The sequence below is a fragment of the Solanum lycopersicum genome, chromosome 4 (assembly GCF_036512215.1).
Source record: "Solanum lycopersicum chromosome 4, SLM_r2.1".
NCBI classification, from domain to species: domain Eukaryota; kingdom Viridiplantae; phylum Streptophyta; class Magnoliopsida; order Solanales; family Solanaceae; genus Solanum; species Solanum lycopersicum.
The window spans coordinates 6307990-6325803 of record NC_090803.1 but is presented as its reverse complement, the minus strand read 5'-3'; the positions used below and the strand labels follow the sequence as shown (position 1 = coordinate 6325803).

The window sequence follows — 17814 nt, the reverse complement described above, 5'->3', positions numbered from 1 at the left end:
ATGCTAATCGTAAATAGATATGAATAGTTCAAATATTTTTGGAGTTAACTACAACTAAAAGGTATGTCAATCTCACCCTTCCCTTCCACAAATCTTTATCCGTTAAAAGTTCTTGATTCATTATAATCAAAATTAATAACGCTTATTCATATCAAATTAAAATTGTCTCGATACATAATTTTCTTCAAAAAATAGTTATTAATGTTTACAAGTAAATTAAATTACTCGAGATATAATTTAAAATTAAGTATATATTATATAGTTTTGATCCTACTACTAATCGATAGGGAGAAAAACCGGCAAATTCATGTTTTTCTTGCCTAATCGTTTCATCTTGTGGCTGAAAAAAAAACTGGAAAGACGAGAAGATATATAGCAAAATTGCACCAAATTCTATCAGCTGCGCCGTTCGAAAATGGCGACTGCCAATTTTTGCCGCCCCAAGTTCATTCATCATCATCATCAGCACCAGAATTGCTTTAACCTTCCTACGAATCTCTACTTCAGTCAACACTTAAAAAGCAAACGCGGCGACGGAGCTCAGTCCGTACGACGGCGGCGGCAACGGTGGCGTAGTAGCTTGCGTGTGGATTGCCAAGCAGCTGCGACTGACCTCGAAGCCACAGCTCGCGCCGGGAAAGACCGTCTGTTGAAGGTCTCATTTTCGTATTTTTTTGTTTTTGAGTTTGATAAGTTATATGCACTGAAGTTTAAGTATTTACATAATCAGCTCATTTATTAGGTAATTTGTTAGTTAATTTTTTCGATAAACGATTAACTGATTACAATAACAACAACAACAACATAACCACTGAAATTCTGTAGGTGGAGTTTTGAGGATTGTAGAGTGTATGCGCAGACCTTACCTTACCTTTTGGAGAGACTGTCAGCTCAAGTAAAACACATGTCAAAGCAGATTTAGAAGGAGAAAATAGATTGATTATCTAATAAAAATAGTAACTAACCTTTTGATGATATCTAAACACTTAAATATTTACAAAATTTGCTCACTTAATAGAAAATTATAGGAAAATTTCTTGATAAACATTAATAGATTGTTTGATAAAATTGCTTCTAGCACCCAACCGTGTGGCTTAGTGGTAAATATAGTAGGTTGAGATTTGAGAACCATGAGATGGTCTCGGGTTCAAATTCTAGTAGGGACAAAATATTAGGTGATTTATCCTCATCTGTCCTAGACTTGGTGCACAGAGAAACTTGTACATGTTGTTGTTGGGAGGTGATAAATATCCCGTCGAATTAGTCGAGGTGAGCGCAAGCTGGCCTGTACACCAGGGTTATAAACAAATAAGAAGAAAAACAGCAACTAACTTGCTATCAAATGTTAAAAAAGTGTAAAAAGGACATGTATAAGAAGTACTTTGCTCGATCAGCTCACTTATTGCGTAACTATATTTAGTATAGATAAATCTCTTGATGAACTGATAGATTATTTGTTAAAAATGGTAACTAATCAGCTATTATAGGTTAAATTTTATTGATTATGTTAACACGAGTCTATATAATTTAAGTCCATTGTTTTGTGATATTTCATTTGGTAAGATGAATTGGCATTTGCTATATTTGTATGTATGTAGGTACCAATATCAAATATAAGGAATTTCTCAATAATAGCACATATTGATCACGGGAAATCAACGTTGGCAGATAAGTTGCTGCAAATGACGGGAACCGTAGAGAGCCGAGACATGAAGGAACAGTTTCTAGATAATATGGATTTGGAGAGAGAAAGAGGCATCACTATCAAATTGCAGGTGCATTGTAATTATTAACCCAGAACCCCAACAAGGAAAAACATATTTTACTTGGTTTCAATGTGAGTTTTGAGTAAGATATCTGGTATAGTTAATAGTTTGTTTGATTCCAACAGCATTTATGAAGATAGCAACAAGACACACTTCAGACTTCTAATTTATGTTGAGTGATAATGTATATAGTACTACTACTAGAACGTAGAAACTGATACTTGTTGACAGTAAAATGCAAGCTGTAGTGTTTCATTGCTATTTACGGGATTTCAGTGTGATATTATAATTCTTTCCTTTGATGAGCAATCGTCTCATCTATGGGGGCTTCTAGGATAAGAGCAAGTTGTTATTTTTAGAACCTTCCTCTTTTAAATATCGTGCAAATTATAAAAGAATGAACTATTTCTCTATTTTTAAGTTTCCTATAATGGAAAGACCACTTGTTTTAACGAAGTTTCTGGCATATTGCATGAAGGCAACCTTATATTCCCATTTCCCTCCAATACTCTTATGTGTAATAGTAGGCTTAGCAGAATGCTAGAAAAGGTAGAAGGAGTGGGGTCTGAGCAACATAGAATGCCATAAATAATTAGCTATGAAGGAATAGTCATAAGTGTGGGAACAATAGTGAGAGATACATAGGAGTTCTCCATAACCATGAACTTACACGAGGGATCTACATTAAGCGCATGCTTGTTTGACTAGTTATGGATGAGCAATATACATGATAAAGTTCCATGCTATTTGCTGTTTGAGGCGATATTGTGTTAGTTGACGAAAGTACAAAGAGTTGCAACAAAAAATTTGAGTTATATGTTCTTAAAACCTTTTCTTTGTCTCAGTATTGATCATTCTATTTGCAATCTGTGTTTCTTTGCCTCATTTGCCTTATCTTGTTATTTTTCTGTCACTTATTCTTTACATCCTGTTTCATTTACATTTTTTTGATCCGACGGTCTATCGGAAACAACCTCTCTACCCCACAAAGGTAGTGGTAAGGTTTGCGTACGTCTTACCCTCTCCAGACTCTATTTGTGGATATGTTGTAATGCAAACAAAGTAAATTCATGTAGCTTTTTGTTGCAGGCTGCTCGAATGCGTTTCATTTATGAAAATGAGCCATATTGCCTTAATCTGATTGACACTCCAGGTCATGTAGATTTCTCGTATGAGGTATGTGGCAGAAATGGTTTAACATGAAAGTGTTGTGCTAATTCTCAATTTTACAGTATACCAACCATCCTAATCTTATAAGGTATACACTCTCTATGCATATGGTTTTTGTTTCATGTTTCATATTCATAGGTGGGTTACTGAGCAAGATGTTAATTTTGTTAAAACAACAACGAATTTGTAGTATAACAATATAACTGATAAAATTTCCTAAATATATGAAGTGATTGCATCATCATCTTAAATTGAAGACGTCATATACCAAAGCTGAACCTGGTCGTAACTTAAGCAATCTCATTTCTTATCTAATTAGAATCTTACAACATCGTTTGGTTTGTGTGGTGAATAGCTCATCAAGGACTCAAATTTTAAGTTGCTTTTACCATGACATATATGCCACTTATTTGTGGTTATTGTTAATTTGGCCCGTTCGAAATGATTCAACCAAAGCAAAAAAGATTGAGAAGTTAAGCCTAATAATGTATAACTTTTGTTGATCTTGAAGGAGGTTGGAGACCAACAATTTTACTTTAGCATTTATCTAATACTTCCGCTGGTCTAATTTATGTGGTATATTTTCCTTTTCACCTGTCCCAAAAAGAATGTCATACTTCTTTTTTTTAAAAAATAATTTTGAGTTTTTTCGTTTACCCTTAATGAGATGATTTATAGCCGTACAAGTGTCTGTCTTGTTTTAGACCACAAGTTTCAAAAGTCTCTTTCTTTCTTAAACTTGATGCCTAGTCAAAAACCTCCACATAAATTGGGAAGGAGGGAATATAGATACCATGTTAGGCATTCCCATCCATGGTTCATTTAGATCTATATATTTCTGATCTTTTTGTTAAACTTCTTTTTAGACTTGGTTGTTGGGGGATAATCAAGTGGGATCAGTTCCAAATATATGTGGGGACCCAACTATAAAATACCCTACTCCTTGGCGATTCTTATATATTTGGCTTTGGAAATGTTGACATGACCAGCTGACCATTAAAATGTAGATAATTCATTTTCACTTAAAACTTGATCTGTCTTCCAGTGACTAACCAACTTTCATCAAGCTTAGTGAAATCACCCAATATGCTATAAATTAGCAGACCAAATCCACCAAAATGCATAATGCATTTGTAGTGTGCCCCAAAGGTGGTTGATTTGTGAATTATCTCTTGTGAAGCACAAATCAGATTTCCATTTGATGCCATATTAATTCTTCTTTAATATCAGGTCTCTCGGTCTCTTGCTGCATGTGAAGGTGCACTACTTGTAGTTGATGCGTCCCAGGTTTAAAATCACTTGCCTCCTCTATATTTTTGAATATAATCATACCATGCATATTCTATGTTGCAGTCTAATTAGTTGCTGTAGTTAAAGTATATGAACTGCTCTATTTCATTTTATTCAGTAAATTGAGTTCTTTAAAGTGACCAATTCTTAAGTTGAGTTCTTATGTTTTAGGGAGTAGAGGCGCAAACCCTGGCTAATGTGTATTTAGCATTGGAAAACAATCTTGAGATCATCCCGGTAAGTTGGTGGAATGCTAATGTGTATCATTGGTATATCGTGACTTACATTCCAAGCACATAACTATTTCAGATGTTTCAATTATGGCAAATGTCAGCCGATTTATGGTGTTACAATATTTATTTATTATTGATGGTTTCTAGCAATTCATGATTAATAGTTTTAAATTGGCTAAGTTTGTTTTTCCAAAACTATTGAAAGTCAACAGCTTTGATTTAGTTATATATTTAAATGTGTCTGCAATCACTGCTTGTTTAAATTGATTGAACTTGAGTAGAGAATCTTATGAAGATCATTGCGTAGGGTATACAGTATTTTAAAATATACTGTATCCAATTGTAGGAATTAAATTACTTACCTTATTGTATGTATACTAAACCGTCTTATATAAGAAGCCCCTCTTGTATACCATCAACAACCAAAACTTTTTAAGAGTTCTTTCTCTTTTCTTTACTCTCCTTTTAATGTCATCTGAGCTTTTATTTAGTAAATACCTAGGTATCTTCAATTTAAGGGTTCCCAAAGGGTGTTTGGGAATGCTACACTTTCTGTGCAAGGGCCTCACAAGAGGTTTATAGTGTCCTTGGACACTCAATCCATTGCATTGAGGTTTTGGGTTGGATGCACAAATTACTTCAAAGCTACGATTCACTAGTTTGTTAATTTACTAAATGTGCTCTACATCATGGTAGAGATGCAGGAGCATCTTTGCTCTCGTTATTTCTTATCCATCATGAAGCCCAGTTCTTTTGTCATTGTTATCTTCAAATCATGTCGTTTCTTACTTATTTAGTTATTTGTTTATTTACAAGAATGATGATTCTTCTCCTCAGGTTTTGAACAAGATTGATCTTCCAGGTGCTGATCCAGCTCGTGTTTGTCAAGAGATAGAAGAGGTTGGTTTGTTGATATAAATACAGTTCAGAACTTTGTGTCTGTTACTATAGTTATAGATACTATTTGTGGTACCATTATAAGTCTGCACCACTAAATCACTATGCAATTGCTAAGATTCCTGCTACCCCTCTGGTTGTCATTCTCAACATTACTGATGCTGTTGTGACTAGTACTACTTGCTCTATATTATTTTGCAATTTTTCTCTAAGGTTAGATGACCACTATAATGCCTTAATTGATAATTTATGTTTTTCCATGCTCTGCTGTCAATGGTTTGCCGTATAGCTGTCAGGATATGATTGAAGGAAAAAGATACTTGACGCTTCTGTAACTTCACAATTAACCATAGAATCAACTCATCTTGTTGTATAGATTGTTGGCCTGGATTGTAGCAATGCCATATACACCTCAGCAAAGGTAATTCTTTGATAACACTCATTTCCCGTTCTTTCTGTTCAAAGAATACATGGCAGATTCTACGTTTGATCAAAGAGAAGAAAAGGTGAAGTAGTGGTTGAATAAGTAGCCTTGCTACAACTTGCGGGATTTGATATGTGTTTTCTGCTCATTAGGAAGGAATAGGTATTAGTGAAATTCTAAACGCGATTGTTCAGAGGATTCCACCTCCACGTGCAACTGCCGAAAGGCCTCTGAGGGCTCTTATATTTGACAGGTATATCTGATTGATAGCCCTTTGAATATATTAGCGTTATTTCACTACCATATTCAGATATTTGAAAGATTATGCATGGAAATACTCATAGATTTTGAATCTTGCAGTTGCAATACCCAATGTTAAATACTGGTATTAATCTCAATATGATTGATGTTATCTACTACTTACTTTGGAAGATGTTACCATATTTGCAAACAAAATACTAACGTTGTGAATTTTATCCAAAGCTGCTAGCATGTACTTGGAATAACACATCATAACTAACTGAATTTGTTTCCCTTTGCAGTTACTATGATCCATATCGGGGCGTTATTGTTTATTTTCGAGTCATTGATGGGACTATTAAGAAAGGTGATAGAGTGCTTTTTATGGCCAGTGGGAAGGTATTTCTTAATATATACTTAACCTTTTATTTTGTACCTGGTGGTCATTTGGAGAATCATCATCTAACATTCTGTGATATAGTTGCGATTCTATGTGCTCCACTGTTGAGAATAATAATCTGACTTATTGTTCGATAAGAAAGACCTGATTTGCTACCCAAGGAGAATGTAAAGCAAGAACAGTTTGTAGGCAGTTAACAACTAAGCCGATGTGTGTGAAAAAAACTAATCTTTTAGAGTTCATAAGCTTTTTTTCCCCTTACAATAAGGGGTTCAATGCTATTAACTCCTAATCTGTGTTAAAAGAAATCTTGTACAAGAAATAGTATGCTTTCATCCCATAGAATTAGTAGTTCAGTCTACCTTCAAATCTTCAATAACCCCTTGGATCTGATGAATATTAATAACCTCTTGATGTCTTAAAGAATCAGACATACTCTGAGGTACAACCTTACTGATGGAAAACTATTCCTATGATAATCTTCTTCTTTTTTTCTTTTAGTTTTCTGATTAGGGTCTATGTCTTAAATTTTGAAGGCATCTTGTTCTGGAGTGCTATATCGATCTTTACTTAGATCCTCTTTTCTTATGTACGAGGATTTTTTTTAATTCTTTACCAATGACCTTCTCAGTTTTCTGAACTCATTCTGTTCTCTTTTTTGGTTGATGGATAAATCACAATATCTGTTGGCTTATTCTCAACTACAACAAATGCAGGATTATTATGCTGATGAATTAGGAGTTTTATCTCCCAACCAGTTGCAAGTTGATCAATTATACGCTGGAGAGGTAAAAATATCTTATCTGACTTATTTAATTCCACAACCTTGAAAACCAAGATAGACAGATTTGATTCTACAGTTAATTATTGAGAAATCATACTCAACAGTGACAAAAATCACTAGGTAATTTCTTCCCATCTATCTAAGCCTTGATGGCCAAAGTTACTCCGTAGCTTTGCTGGTGGGGGTCAGGTGCTTGGTGGAATAATCGAGGTGCCCACAGGGTGGCTCAGACACCACTATTGTGATAAAATTATCGAGAAATCAATGCGTCAAAGTATTGCAAATCATTGAAAAACGAAAAAGAAACTAATAATTGATTTGACAAACATTAACAAATCATGATAGGGTACCTTCAAATTTTCATTTTAAATAGGTCAATTTTCTTTAAATGATGGGATTGTAAGATTTTCAGTTTATCATTTCAGGTGGGGTTTCTTTCAGCCTCCATAAGATCCGTAGCTGATGCTAGGGTGGGTGACACCATAACACACTTCCAGAGAAAAGCAGAACAATCATTACCGGGATACAAGGAGGCTACTCCAATGGTTTTTTGTGGCTTGTTCCCTGTTGATGCCGACCAGTATATTTCTATTTATAAACTTTATTTAATATATATATGAATTCGAATAGATTTTCCCCTATAAACGGTTATCAATATTCCTGCAGGTTTAGTGAGCTACGTGATGCGTTGGAGAAATTGCAACTTAATGATGCTGCATTGAAGGTAATTTTTTTTTGGTCTTACATTATAAATTCTGACAGTTTTTGTTGTGTTCCTGAACTTTCTCGCAGCAACGCTTTTGAAAACTTATGAAGCTTTATTTTTGTAGTCAGTGTTCATAATCTTGTGCATCATGTGTCCTCTGTTTTACAGTGGCTTTTATGATATACTCCCTATGTTTCAATTTATATTGGAAATGTTGGTTATGTTCATATATATATGCATTCACAGCATTCGTCCCCATTATGATCCTTTGCCAAATATTGTTTAATAAATTTTGCAGATTGATGCATATTCTTGTGTACTAACCATTTTATCTTCCTTTTTTACTTAAAACAATTGTTAAGGATATTTTTCATCAACTTGGAAGTTGCAAATTTGTGTAAGATCTTTCTCTCATAATTCCAAATGTGCAGTTTGAGCCAGAGACTTCAAGTGCTATGGGTTTTGGATTTCGATGTGGGTTTTTGGGTCTTCTTCACATGGAAATTGTTCAGGTCAGAATAATGTTTGTGTTAACTTCTATGTTAATAACTAGGTTAGGTTTTACTTGATGTCTGTGCTTCTCATGTGCTCTGATAAACTTTTGTTTCACCAGGAAAGGCTCGAGCGCGAGTACAATTTGTCTCTAATAACTACAGCCCCAAGTGTTGTTTACAGAGTCCATTGCATAGATGGTGATACTGTAACATCTCTTGCCCTGTACTCATCTTTTTATACTGAGTTGTGCCTCTTTGTTCCGATGAAATTGTCAGAGCTTAGCTCTAAATGTTGACTTTTTTCAGAGTATTATAAATTGTTCATCTCTTAAAGTTTTTCATCCTTTCAAGCAGTATATGTTCATGTTCCAATATTGCTGCTTTGTATGGGAGACTTTCTTTTGATGTTTATAAATAGTTCATTGCTTAAGTTTTTCATCCTTTCAAGCAGTATATGTTCATGTTCCAATATTGCTACTTTGTATGGGAGATTGTCTTTTGATGTTTATAAATAGTTCATTGCTTAAGTTTTTCATCCTTTCAAGCAGTATATGTTCATGTTCCAATATCGCTACTTTGTATGGGAGACTGCTTTTTGATGTTATGTTTTTATATGCATGTATCTGATCTGATCCAGGTTGAGTGTTCAAATCCATCTTTGCTTCCTGAACCTGGAAAAAGACGGTCAATTGAAGAGCCATTTGTTAAGGTTACTCTCTGAATTCCCGACTCCTCTAATTTGTATTTTGTATGCGGTCTCACTTCTAACTAGTTGGGCATCTGCTTGTGATTCTTCTCCACACAGATTGAGCTGCTCACACCAAAAGAATATATAGGTGCTCTTATGGAACTGGCTCAAGATCGACGAGGAATATTCAAAGAGATGAAATATATTACCGAGAATAGAGCATCTATCATATATGAATTGCCTCTTGCTGAGGTACTATTTTGTAACTAGTTAACCAGTGCTCTGATCTAGCGCCCTTGTATATTGTAAAAGGGGGAGGGTACAAAACATACATGTCCAAAGGATGTAAAATTTGGGTGGCTGTCGTCTTGTTCACTAGTTGTTTTGGTACTTCGCTATTTATGCTGTGTATTCATTTTTTAAGGATTCCATGATGAATTTTGTTTCCTTTTTATTTTATTTTGTTTTTTTAATCATGGAATAATTTCATTTTTCTTTTGCTTTTATGTAAGAACATGTATGAATGTTGAGCAGGGTCTTTCTTTATCCGGTTATGATATTTCAATTTTCTTCGCCAGATGGTTGGAGATTTCTTTGATCAGCTAAAGTCAAGAAGCAAAGGTTATGCAAGCATGGAATACAACTTCATTGGGTAAGTCAATATAATATGCAATATCAAGTCTATCTTTAATGATTTTGATCTCCTAATAATCTGGAACTTACACCCGCTTTTAAATATTAACTCCATGTCGTGTTTTCACTTTTAAGTTCTTTGTAAACAGAGTGAAGTGATGCTTCTATCACTATTGAATTGATTGGGGTAACGAGCATTCAGTTGATTTATTAATTTTTTTCCAAGGTTAAAGACAAATTTGTATCCACTTTTCTTTTTTACGTATCCACTCTCTCTTACATATGAGGAATAGGAGAAGTTCACATGATAAAGGAGAGACGAAATGGTTTAGTGAACCCTTATACTTGTATCAATTTGTATTCTGGACCCTCCTGCTTAATCATTTGTCAATTGAGCCCTTAAACTTAATTAAACACAATTTAACAAATCCCTCTGGCCATTGACCAGACTTGTGTGGAATTAGAATGTCTGAGTTGACAAAAGTGTGTAACTACACTCTTACAGCGAGTGAATGACATTATTGGGTTAAAAAAAAACTAAAATTAAAAAAGAAATAAATTTTAAAAAAACTATTAATTAAAAATTCCTTCTTCTTCACCCACTACACCATCCTTTTTAGTCATTTTCATTCCAAACCTAATCTTTTTTTTTCCTTCTTCAAAATCCTTTTCATCCCAAAACCAATTTTTTTTCCTTCGTCAGAATCTTTTTCAACCATTTCCATCCTAAACCCAACTTTTTTTCCTTCTTCAAAATCTATTAACATCAATTTATCAGATCTTTGATATAATTTAAGTCTATTGATTCACCACTGAGGGAAAAAGCGGTGTTGGTGGTACTCGTCGGAGCACTGAATCGCAGTGGAGTGAGAGAGAAGCGGCGTTGGTGGTGCACGCCGGAGACCAGATCTGATGGTGCGATGACTTAGGTTGTTGATTTTGTGGAGTTGAGGAGGAAAGGAAAATGATGATCGTGCGGTGGAGATGTAGACATGTGAGGATGAGAGTATATTGATTTTCCTGACAAAAATGGCGATGATGACATTCTCCATAGATTTTGGCCATGAAATGGGGAAATCGGATGTATGAATTTTTTATTTTTTCCATTATAGCTCATTAAGAGCTTCACCACTGCTTCCCCTTATTAAACAAATATATCAATAGATCAAACAAAACACATAAAAACATATGAAAATGCAAAACATGAAATTGGAGTAATGAAGTTGACGAAAAAGTTGAACATAAAATGGTGAAATAATACTCTAAAGAATAAATTAAACATTTTATTCTTTTACCTTTAATTAGATAATTTTGATTAACAATTTTAAAAAATAGTTATGAAATAATTATGACATAGAATTAATATATCTCACATAGATATGACATGTCATTTATGTAAAGGAGAATGAGATACACACATGGTTGGAGGGGCTTAAAAGTCTCGTTTTAATTGAGTTTAAGGGTTCAATTGTCCAGAATACAAACTGATACAAGTATAAGGGTCTACCAGACATTTCGCCTAAAGGAGAACAGTATGAAATCTAAAAAGGGCAGCCCGGTGCAATAAGCTCTCGCTATGTGTGGGGTGCAGGGAAGGATGGACCACTAGAGTTCATTATATGCAGTTTTACCCTGTATTTCTGCAATAGGCTGTTTCCGCAGCTCAAATCCGTGACCTCCAGGTCACATGACAACAACTTTACTAGTTAAGCCAAGGGCCCCCTTCAAACGTTATAAAATCTCTTTCCACATAAAATCAGCCTATTGTTATCTTTTGTTATTCCATGAAAATGGTCTTGCTGCAGAAAGAAGATCCCTATTGTTATTCCATCAAAAAATTGTAAAAAGTTTATTGGTAGTTAGGTATTCTAGTTGGAAGTTTTCACTGTCCATGGCATAATAGGTGGAAGCAACAGATGCAATCTAGTGGTATTTACTTTTTTTTTTGGTATCATGACTTTGACTTCAACATTCTAAACCTTACAGTACAGTGGGTCAAAGACCTTTTGTGGGTGTGTTTGGCTGGAAAATGTTTCTTGGAAAACAAGTTGGTTTCTTACTCATTTTCTAGTGTTTGGTAAGTAAGCAAAAAATTGTTATCTCAAGAGTATTTATATGTAATCTAGCAAAAAATGTAGGGGTAGGAGGGGGTGGCGGGATGGGATGGTCAAGGAGTAGGGGTTGGTGGCGTTGGGTGGGCGGGGGATACAATAAAGATAGAAAGTCACTTATAGAACTTGTTTTCCCCACTTCCATCAAGGAAGTCATTTTCCTATTTTTCAGGAACTTCTTTTCCTTGAGAAATTGTTTTCCAAAATTTTTGTCCAACTAAACATGGGAAAATAAGAAACTTTTTCCAGAAAATGTTTTCTTCACTACCAAACACCCACTGTGTTTTCGCATTAAAATTATGAACTCTTTTACATGTGACCTTCATGGTATGTCTATGTGAAGAGAGCTCACACTATTTCTGCTGCATGTGTCAAAGGCACACATTTAGCTTGATATTCTGAATCAGGTATACTTTTGGTATTTTTGTTCGTGAATGGACACTGTTAAGTTTTAACATTTAGCTTGATCCACTACTAAATTAGTTAGAATATCTGGATACATAAAAAAGATCTTTTCATGGATCCTTAAAGATTATTGCTGTTTAATTCATGAATATCCACTCTATTGTGCCTGCTAGGTATACAGAAAGTGATTTGATAAAGCTTGATATTCTCATAAATGGTGATCGTGTCGAACCCTTGGCAACAATCGTACATAAAGATAAGGTAAGGAAGGACGTTGTAACATGTGTTTGTGCTTAAAACGGAATGCAAATTCATGTTAAAGAAATGGAACTACTGCATAAAGTTTTTCTGGTGCACAGTAGAGACAGACTTGGAGCTTTTTCTAATGGAAATGATGTAAAAATTGAATTCGTCCAATGTCAGCTACAGTTTACTGCACTGGAATAACTTCACATGCATGCCTCATGAATATAGGTTAACAAAATGTAACTTCTATCTTCCACATAAGCATTCATTAGATACCTGAAAATAGACTGGCAGGCAATTGTTTATTGATTTTTCTGTTCTTTGTTATTGATGGAATCCAAGTCATTTCCTCGTATAATCTTTTTGACTGTTTATTAATGTCTTCAACCTTTGTACAAAATAAAAACGATTAGTCATTGAGTTACAGTTTGCAGGTATCTTGACTTTCTACTTTATTTACCAATCTGAAATTGTCCATCTTATTTGAGACAAATTATTATCTTGGCACAGATATGATGTAACATTTGCTTTCTCTCTATTTTTTTTTCAGGCATATTCTGTGGGAAGGGCTTTAACCCAAAAGCTGAAAGAACTTATACCCAGACAAATGTTTAAAGTACCAATTCAGGTAGTAAATCTCTTTTCTTAGTTGATCATATTTTTTATTTTTGTGATAATGGATATTAAGAGTTTTCATATTTCACATTATTTTTTTTCATTCGAAGAGGAAGCGATTTTTGCATTTATTCTTGGTAGTTTCTCATTCAAATGATACATATTGTTAGTACATCTTTGCTATGCTTTTCGTGCTTTGATTCTTCTTAAGGAAAAAGCCTTAGTTACTTTTGTTAGGTTCCTACTACTGTCAAATGTGAATTCAGTTAGTTATTGATTTCATATTGCTCTTTCCTGGTTGTTTCATAAAGTATTTAAGTGAATTCTAGGAGAAGTGTATCATCAGTTAGTATGAGTCTCCCTCTAGAGTAGTGCATCATTGTTTGGTACATATTTTACATCAATCTGATTTCATGGGTGTCTTCATTCTATATAGCGAAGGGTTTTGCATAGGCTACACACTATTTTCTTTTCGTGTTCTTTTTCTTTTCTATTTTGAGCTTTACGCTGAATTTTCCTATGCCTTGGAAGAGTGCTTTTGTTGATGATTGAATATACTATACATTTGAAATAGTTATCTATCCTGTGAGAGATATAAATTTAAGTTGATGCAATCTTTCATCTTGCGCTCCCAGCAACTAGTCAATTTCTTCCTCTCTGCTCCCTGTTTTATTCCGTCATTTGGAGAGCAGTCAAAATTATTTCTTAACATGAGTGCTGCATTGTTTTTTCAAACTTATATATTACTTTTTTTGCTACGAAGGATATATGCTTGTTTGAACGTGTACTTTCAGAAAGCATAAGATTATTCATGGAGACTTTTATATGAGCAGCATTCAGCAGACTTTTTTAATAGAGACGTCGTGTGCTATTAATAAACCAAAACATTTCTCAATGACCTAAAAATGTGCACGTTATTGAGCAAAGCTATTAGTAATTTTAAACAACGTGCTATTATGTGTTTAAGTATCTCGACAACATAGATGCAAGGTGAAGCAATGTTGTAGGGAATGCTATTCCCTGTCATAGCTTATTAGTTTTATTGAATGTTTAATTTGTCATGACAGGCAACCATTGGCTCAAAAGTGATTGCCAGCGAGGCAATATCTGCTATCAGGAAGGATGTTCTCGCCAAGTGCTATGGTAAGATTACAAGATTATATTAACAGTATGATATACATATTGAAATCACTTACAAGAATTTTCATTCTGCTGCTCATGATAATCTAGAATTTATGATGTTCACATTGACATGTGTATGATCTCTTAGTTTTTTTTTACATTCCATCTTCGTTCATGTAGGTGGTGACATCTCGAGAAAAAAGAAACTGCTCAAGAAACAGGTACCGTACACTCCTGTTCCCTTAAACAAATGCCTTATGGGACATCGTTATTAGTTACAATTACTCGTGTGCATGGTTAGACTGTATTTCTTAAAATATTCGCTTGTGCTGTTATTAGGGTTATGCTTACCTATGCAAAGAAAATCAAATTATTTACAACAAGATGTTCTTCCCGTTGTGTTAGTTGTGCTATACGTTTAGGTTTGTTATACTACCCATACCTAGAAATCATGTGGCATCTTTTGGAGTTAAGTCTTATACCCAAGCATCAACACTTGTAGAGAATATGGCCTTAAACTACATATGTTGAAGGATTGAGAGCCTATTTAATTGTTGCTTTAGTTTTTTTCTGTGTTTGACGATTCAATTTTAGAAGTGATTTCCACTTCAGACCATAGTATCTGGCAAGTCCCTTTCTGTTTCTGGATATTCAGATCAATCCTAGGGCATATTCCGGTATTTTGAAAGTTGGCGATGACCTACTTCTCTTTTCCCCCCTACATTTCGTGTTTCTTTCCTCTACGGTTCTCCCTTCTGCCTCTGGTGCTACATCATCTTTTAGCTTGTGTTTCTACTCTTTTTTTTTTCTTTAGCAAATCTTGAAAATGTAGTAGTCTGAACCCAGTACCTAGCCCGGTCATGTTTCCAGTTGCTATTGGCCTTCAGTTCTGACCTATTCCATAGTTACTTGAGAATCTTTAATTTGGAGGAAAGCGTTGATTTTTACGGTGCAATAGTACTTATCAACACGTTATATTGATCATTCTTCCCTTACCTGTTTCAATTCAAGTATCTTACTTCCCCTTGTAGTCGTTTTTAAAAGAAATATCTCATTTTATGCTTGGTAACTCTCCACAAGAATCAAAGAACATTTTGGCACATTACACACATTTAGTTTAAAACCACAAGATTCAATATTCTCCATTCTTTTCTTAAACTCCATGTCTACTCAAACTGTGACACTCAAATTGAAAAGGAGGAAGTGATATAAATGAGACAGTAATCCACGCTTACTGTTCAATATTTTGCTTGTGAAATTGTTGCAGTTAACTATGCTTATGTACTCGTATCACTTCTTATGGTGATTTTGTTTACTTGTTGGTGGTATCATTTTTATTTCTGTATTTCCTTTTTCAAACTGCTTTGAAATAATTTTTTTAAACTTGATGGTCTTTCGGAAATAGTCTCTCTATCTCTATGAGGTAGGTGTAAGATCTGCGTACACTCGCTCTCTCCAGACCCACTAGCTGGATTTCACTGAATATGTTGTATGTGAACTGGGGCCGCATGATTATGCATAACGATTTATTTGCTGTATCTTTTCATCAGGCTGAAGGAAAGAAAAGGATGAAAGCCATTGGTAAAGTTGATGTACCACAGGAAGCATTCATGGCTGTATTAAAACTTGAAAAAGAGGTCTTATAATTCATTTTGTTAGTAAAGATTTTTACCGTACATCCTACCCTCGTCAGACCCTATTGGGTTCGCGGGCAAAATGCAGTAAAGAAAGTGGGGACTACATTGATTCTGATATAAATATCATGTGAATAGCTGTATGACCTGGGATTTTTTTAATTTTCTTTTTGAGTTTTTTGCATTATTTCAAACACAGCATTAATGAATAGCTAATTCAGATTGAGAAGTTCCTATTTAAGTGACTTTGTATATAAAGGAGCAGTTATCTTTTGTTAATTACAGTTGATTCTTTTTCTGATCACAAACAATTCATTACGCTTGTGGTAGTTATGCTGGAATTATTTTTATGCAGTATATGGTGTATTAAAAATAAACATATATTACATAATTTTTTTAAAAATTACCGTCCACAAATACGATGGATAGGATAATTTTTTTTAAAAATTACCGTCCACAAATATAATGGATAGGATGTGGAAAATGTTTTGAGGGACAATTGGTGACTTTAATCATATGAATGCATGCACTAATATTCCTTGGCCCTTGCATTGTTAATATTTCAACGTATTAGTAGTATAATGCATGTATTATTTTTGGAAAAAGGGTCAAATATGCCCCTAAACTATTCAAAAAGGTTTAGATATACCCTCCGTTTAAAGTTTGGTTCACTGATGCCTTCGCCATCCAACTTTTGGTCCATATATGCCCTTATGGACGTTAGTTGCCATGTTAGACATATTCAACTCATTTTTTATTTCTTTAAATGCCACATGGAATTGCCATGTCATTTTGGTCTTATCACATAACATTTATATGAAAATGGAAAGATATTCGGACTCATAAACACCTAATCTGATCCATAAATCAACCCCTTTTACATAAATTATCCGATCAATTTTCAACAATTTTGTTTAATTTTTATTTTTTCGATAAATTTCGAAAATGAGTAATTGATTAATAAAAAAAATAGGAAAATATGAAAAAAGGTATAAAATTAAAGCCATAAATTCATAAATAATTATAGTAACCTTAAATTCAATTTAAACACTTTTTTTTTAAATTTTTTTTATTTTTTTCGATAAATCCCGAAATGAGTAATTGATTAATAAAAAGTATGAAAAAAAATATAAAATTAATGCCAAAAATTAAAAAACAAATACAGTAACCTTAAATTCAACAATTTCAATTTTTTTTTAATTTTTAATTTTTTCGACAAATCCCAAAAACGAGTTTATTAACAAAAAATATGAAAAAATAAAAATTACGCAAGGAAAATATGAAAAAAATATAAAATAAATTTTTTATTGAATTTAAGTTAACTATATTTATTTTTGAATTTTGACGTATATTTTTTTATTTTGTTTTCATATTTTTCCCTTTTTATTAAAAAATTACTAATTTTCGAGTTTTGCCGAAAAATATAAAAATTTTAAAAAAATTCTAGATTGAAATGTTACTATATTTATTTGTGAACTTTTGGTGTTAATTTATATTTTTTTTCATACTTTTCGTATTTTTTATTAATCAATTACTCATTTTCGAGATTTATCAAAAAATAAAAAATCTACAAGTTAGATTTAAGGTTACTATATTTATTTGTGAATTTTTGGCGTTAATTTTATATTTTTTTCATATTTTTTCTATTTTTTATTAATCAATTACTCATTTTCGAGATTTACCGCAATAATGAAAATTAAACAAAATTGTTAAAAATGAGACGGATAGTGAATTTAAAAGGAGCTGATTTATGGGTCGGATTAGATGTTTATGAATCCGAATATCTTTCCATTTCATATAAATGTTATGTGGTAACGCAAAATGACATGTCAATTCCATGTAGCATTTAAAGAAATGAAAAATGAGTTGGATATGTCCAACATGACAACTAACGTCCATAAGGGCATATTTGGACCAAAAGTTGGACGGCGAGGGCATGAGTGAACCAAACTTTAA

At 33.6% G+C, this 17814-nt stretch overlaps 1 protein-coding gene across 2 annotated transcripts; it reads left to right on the top strand.

The window, feature by feature from the left end:
- Positions 1–282: 282 nt before the first annotated feature.
- LOC101249451 (translation factor GUF1 homolog, chloroplastic) lies at positions 283–16162 on the top strand. Of its 2 annotated transcripts, none has more exons than NM_001321451.1 (22): positions 283–655; positions 1599–1775; positions 2856–2942; positions 4167–4223; positions 4398–4463; positions 5297–5359; positions 5733–5777; positions 5933–6033; positions 6323–6419; positions 7137–7208; positions 7630–7784; positions 7871–7928; positions 8342–8422; positions 8524–8610; positions 9042–9113; positions 9210–9344; positions 9671–9744; positions 12415–12502; positions 13038–13115; positions 14170–14245; positions 14405–14445; positions 15775–16162. In NM_001321451.1, exons 1-22 carry the CDS (start codon positions 416–418, stop codon positions 15868–15870), a joined length of 2046 nt encoding a protein of 681 aa, NP_001308380.1. In that variant the 5' UTR covers positions 283–415; the 3' UTR covers positions 15871–16162. The 2 variants fall into 2 exon arrangements, with proteins under 2 accessions (NP_001308380.1, XP_025886202.1); XM_026030417.2 differs by having other exon boundaries at positions 1669–1775; positions 15775–16137.
- Positions 16163–17814: the final 1652 nt, after the last annotated feature.

Coding starts and splice junctions, on each gene's coding strand:
- LOC101249451 (NM_001321451.1), top strand. CDS start 416: ATGGCGACTGCCAATTTTTGCCGCCCCAAGTTCATTCATCATCATCAT. Junction 1,776..2,855: donor GCATCACTATCAAATTGCAG/GTGCATTGTAAT, acceptor TTTTTGTTGCAG/GCTGCTCGAATGCGTTTCAT. Junction 9,345..9,670: donor ATGAATTGCCTCTTGCTGAG/GTACTATTTTGT, acceptor TTTCTTCGCCAG/ATGGTTGGAGATTTCTTTGA.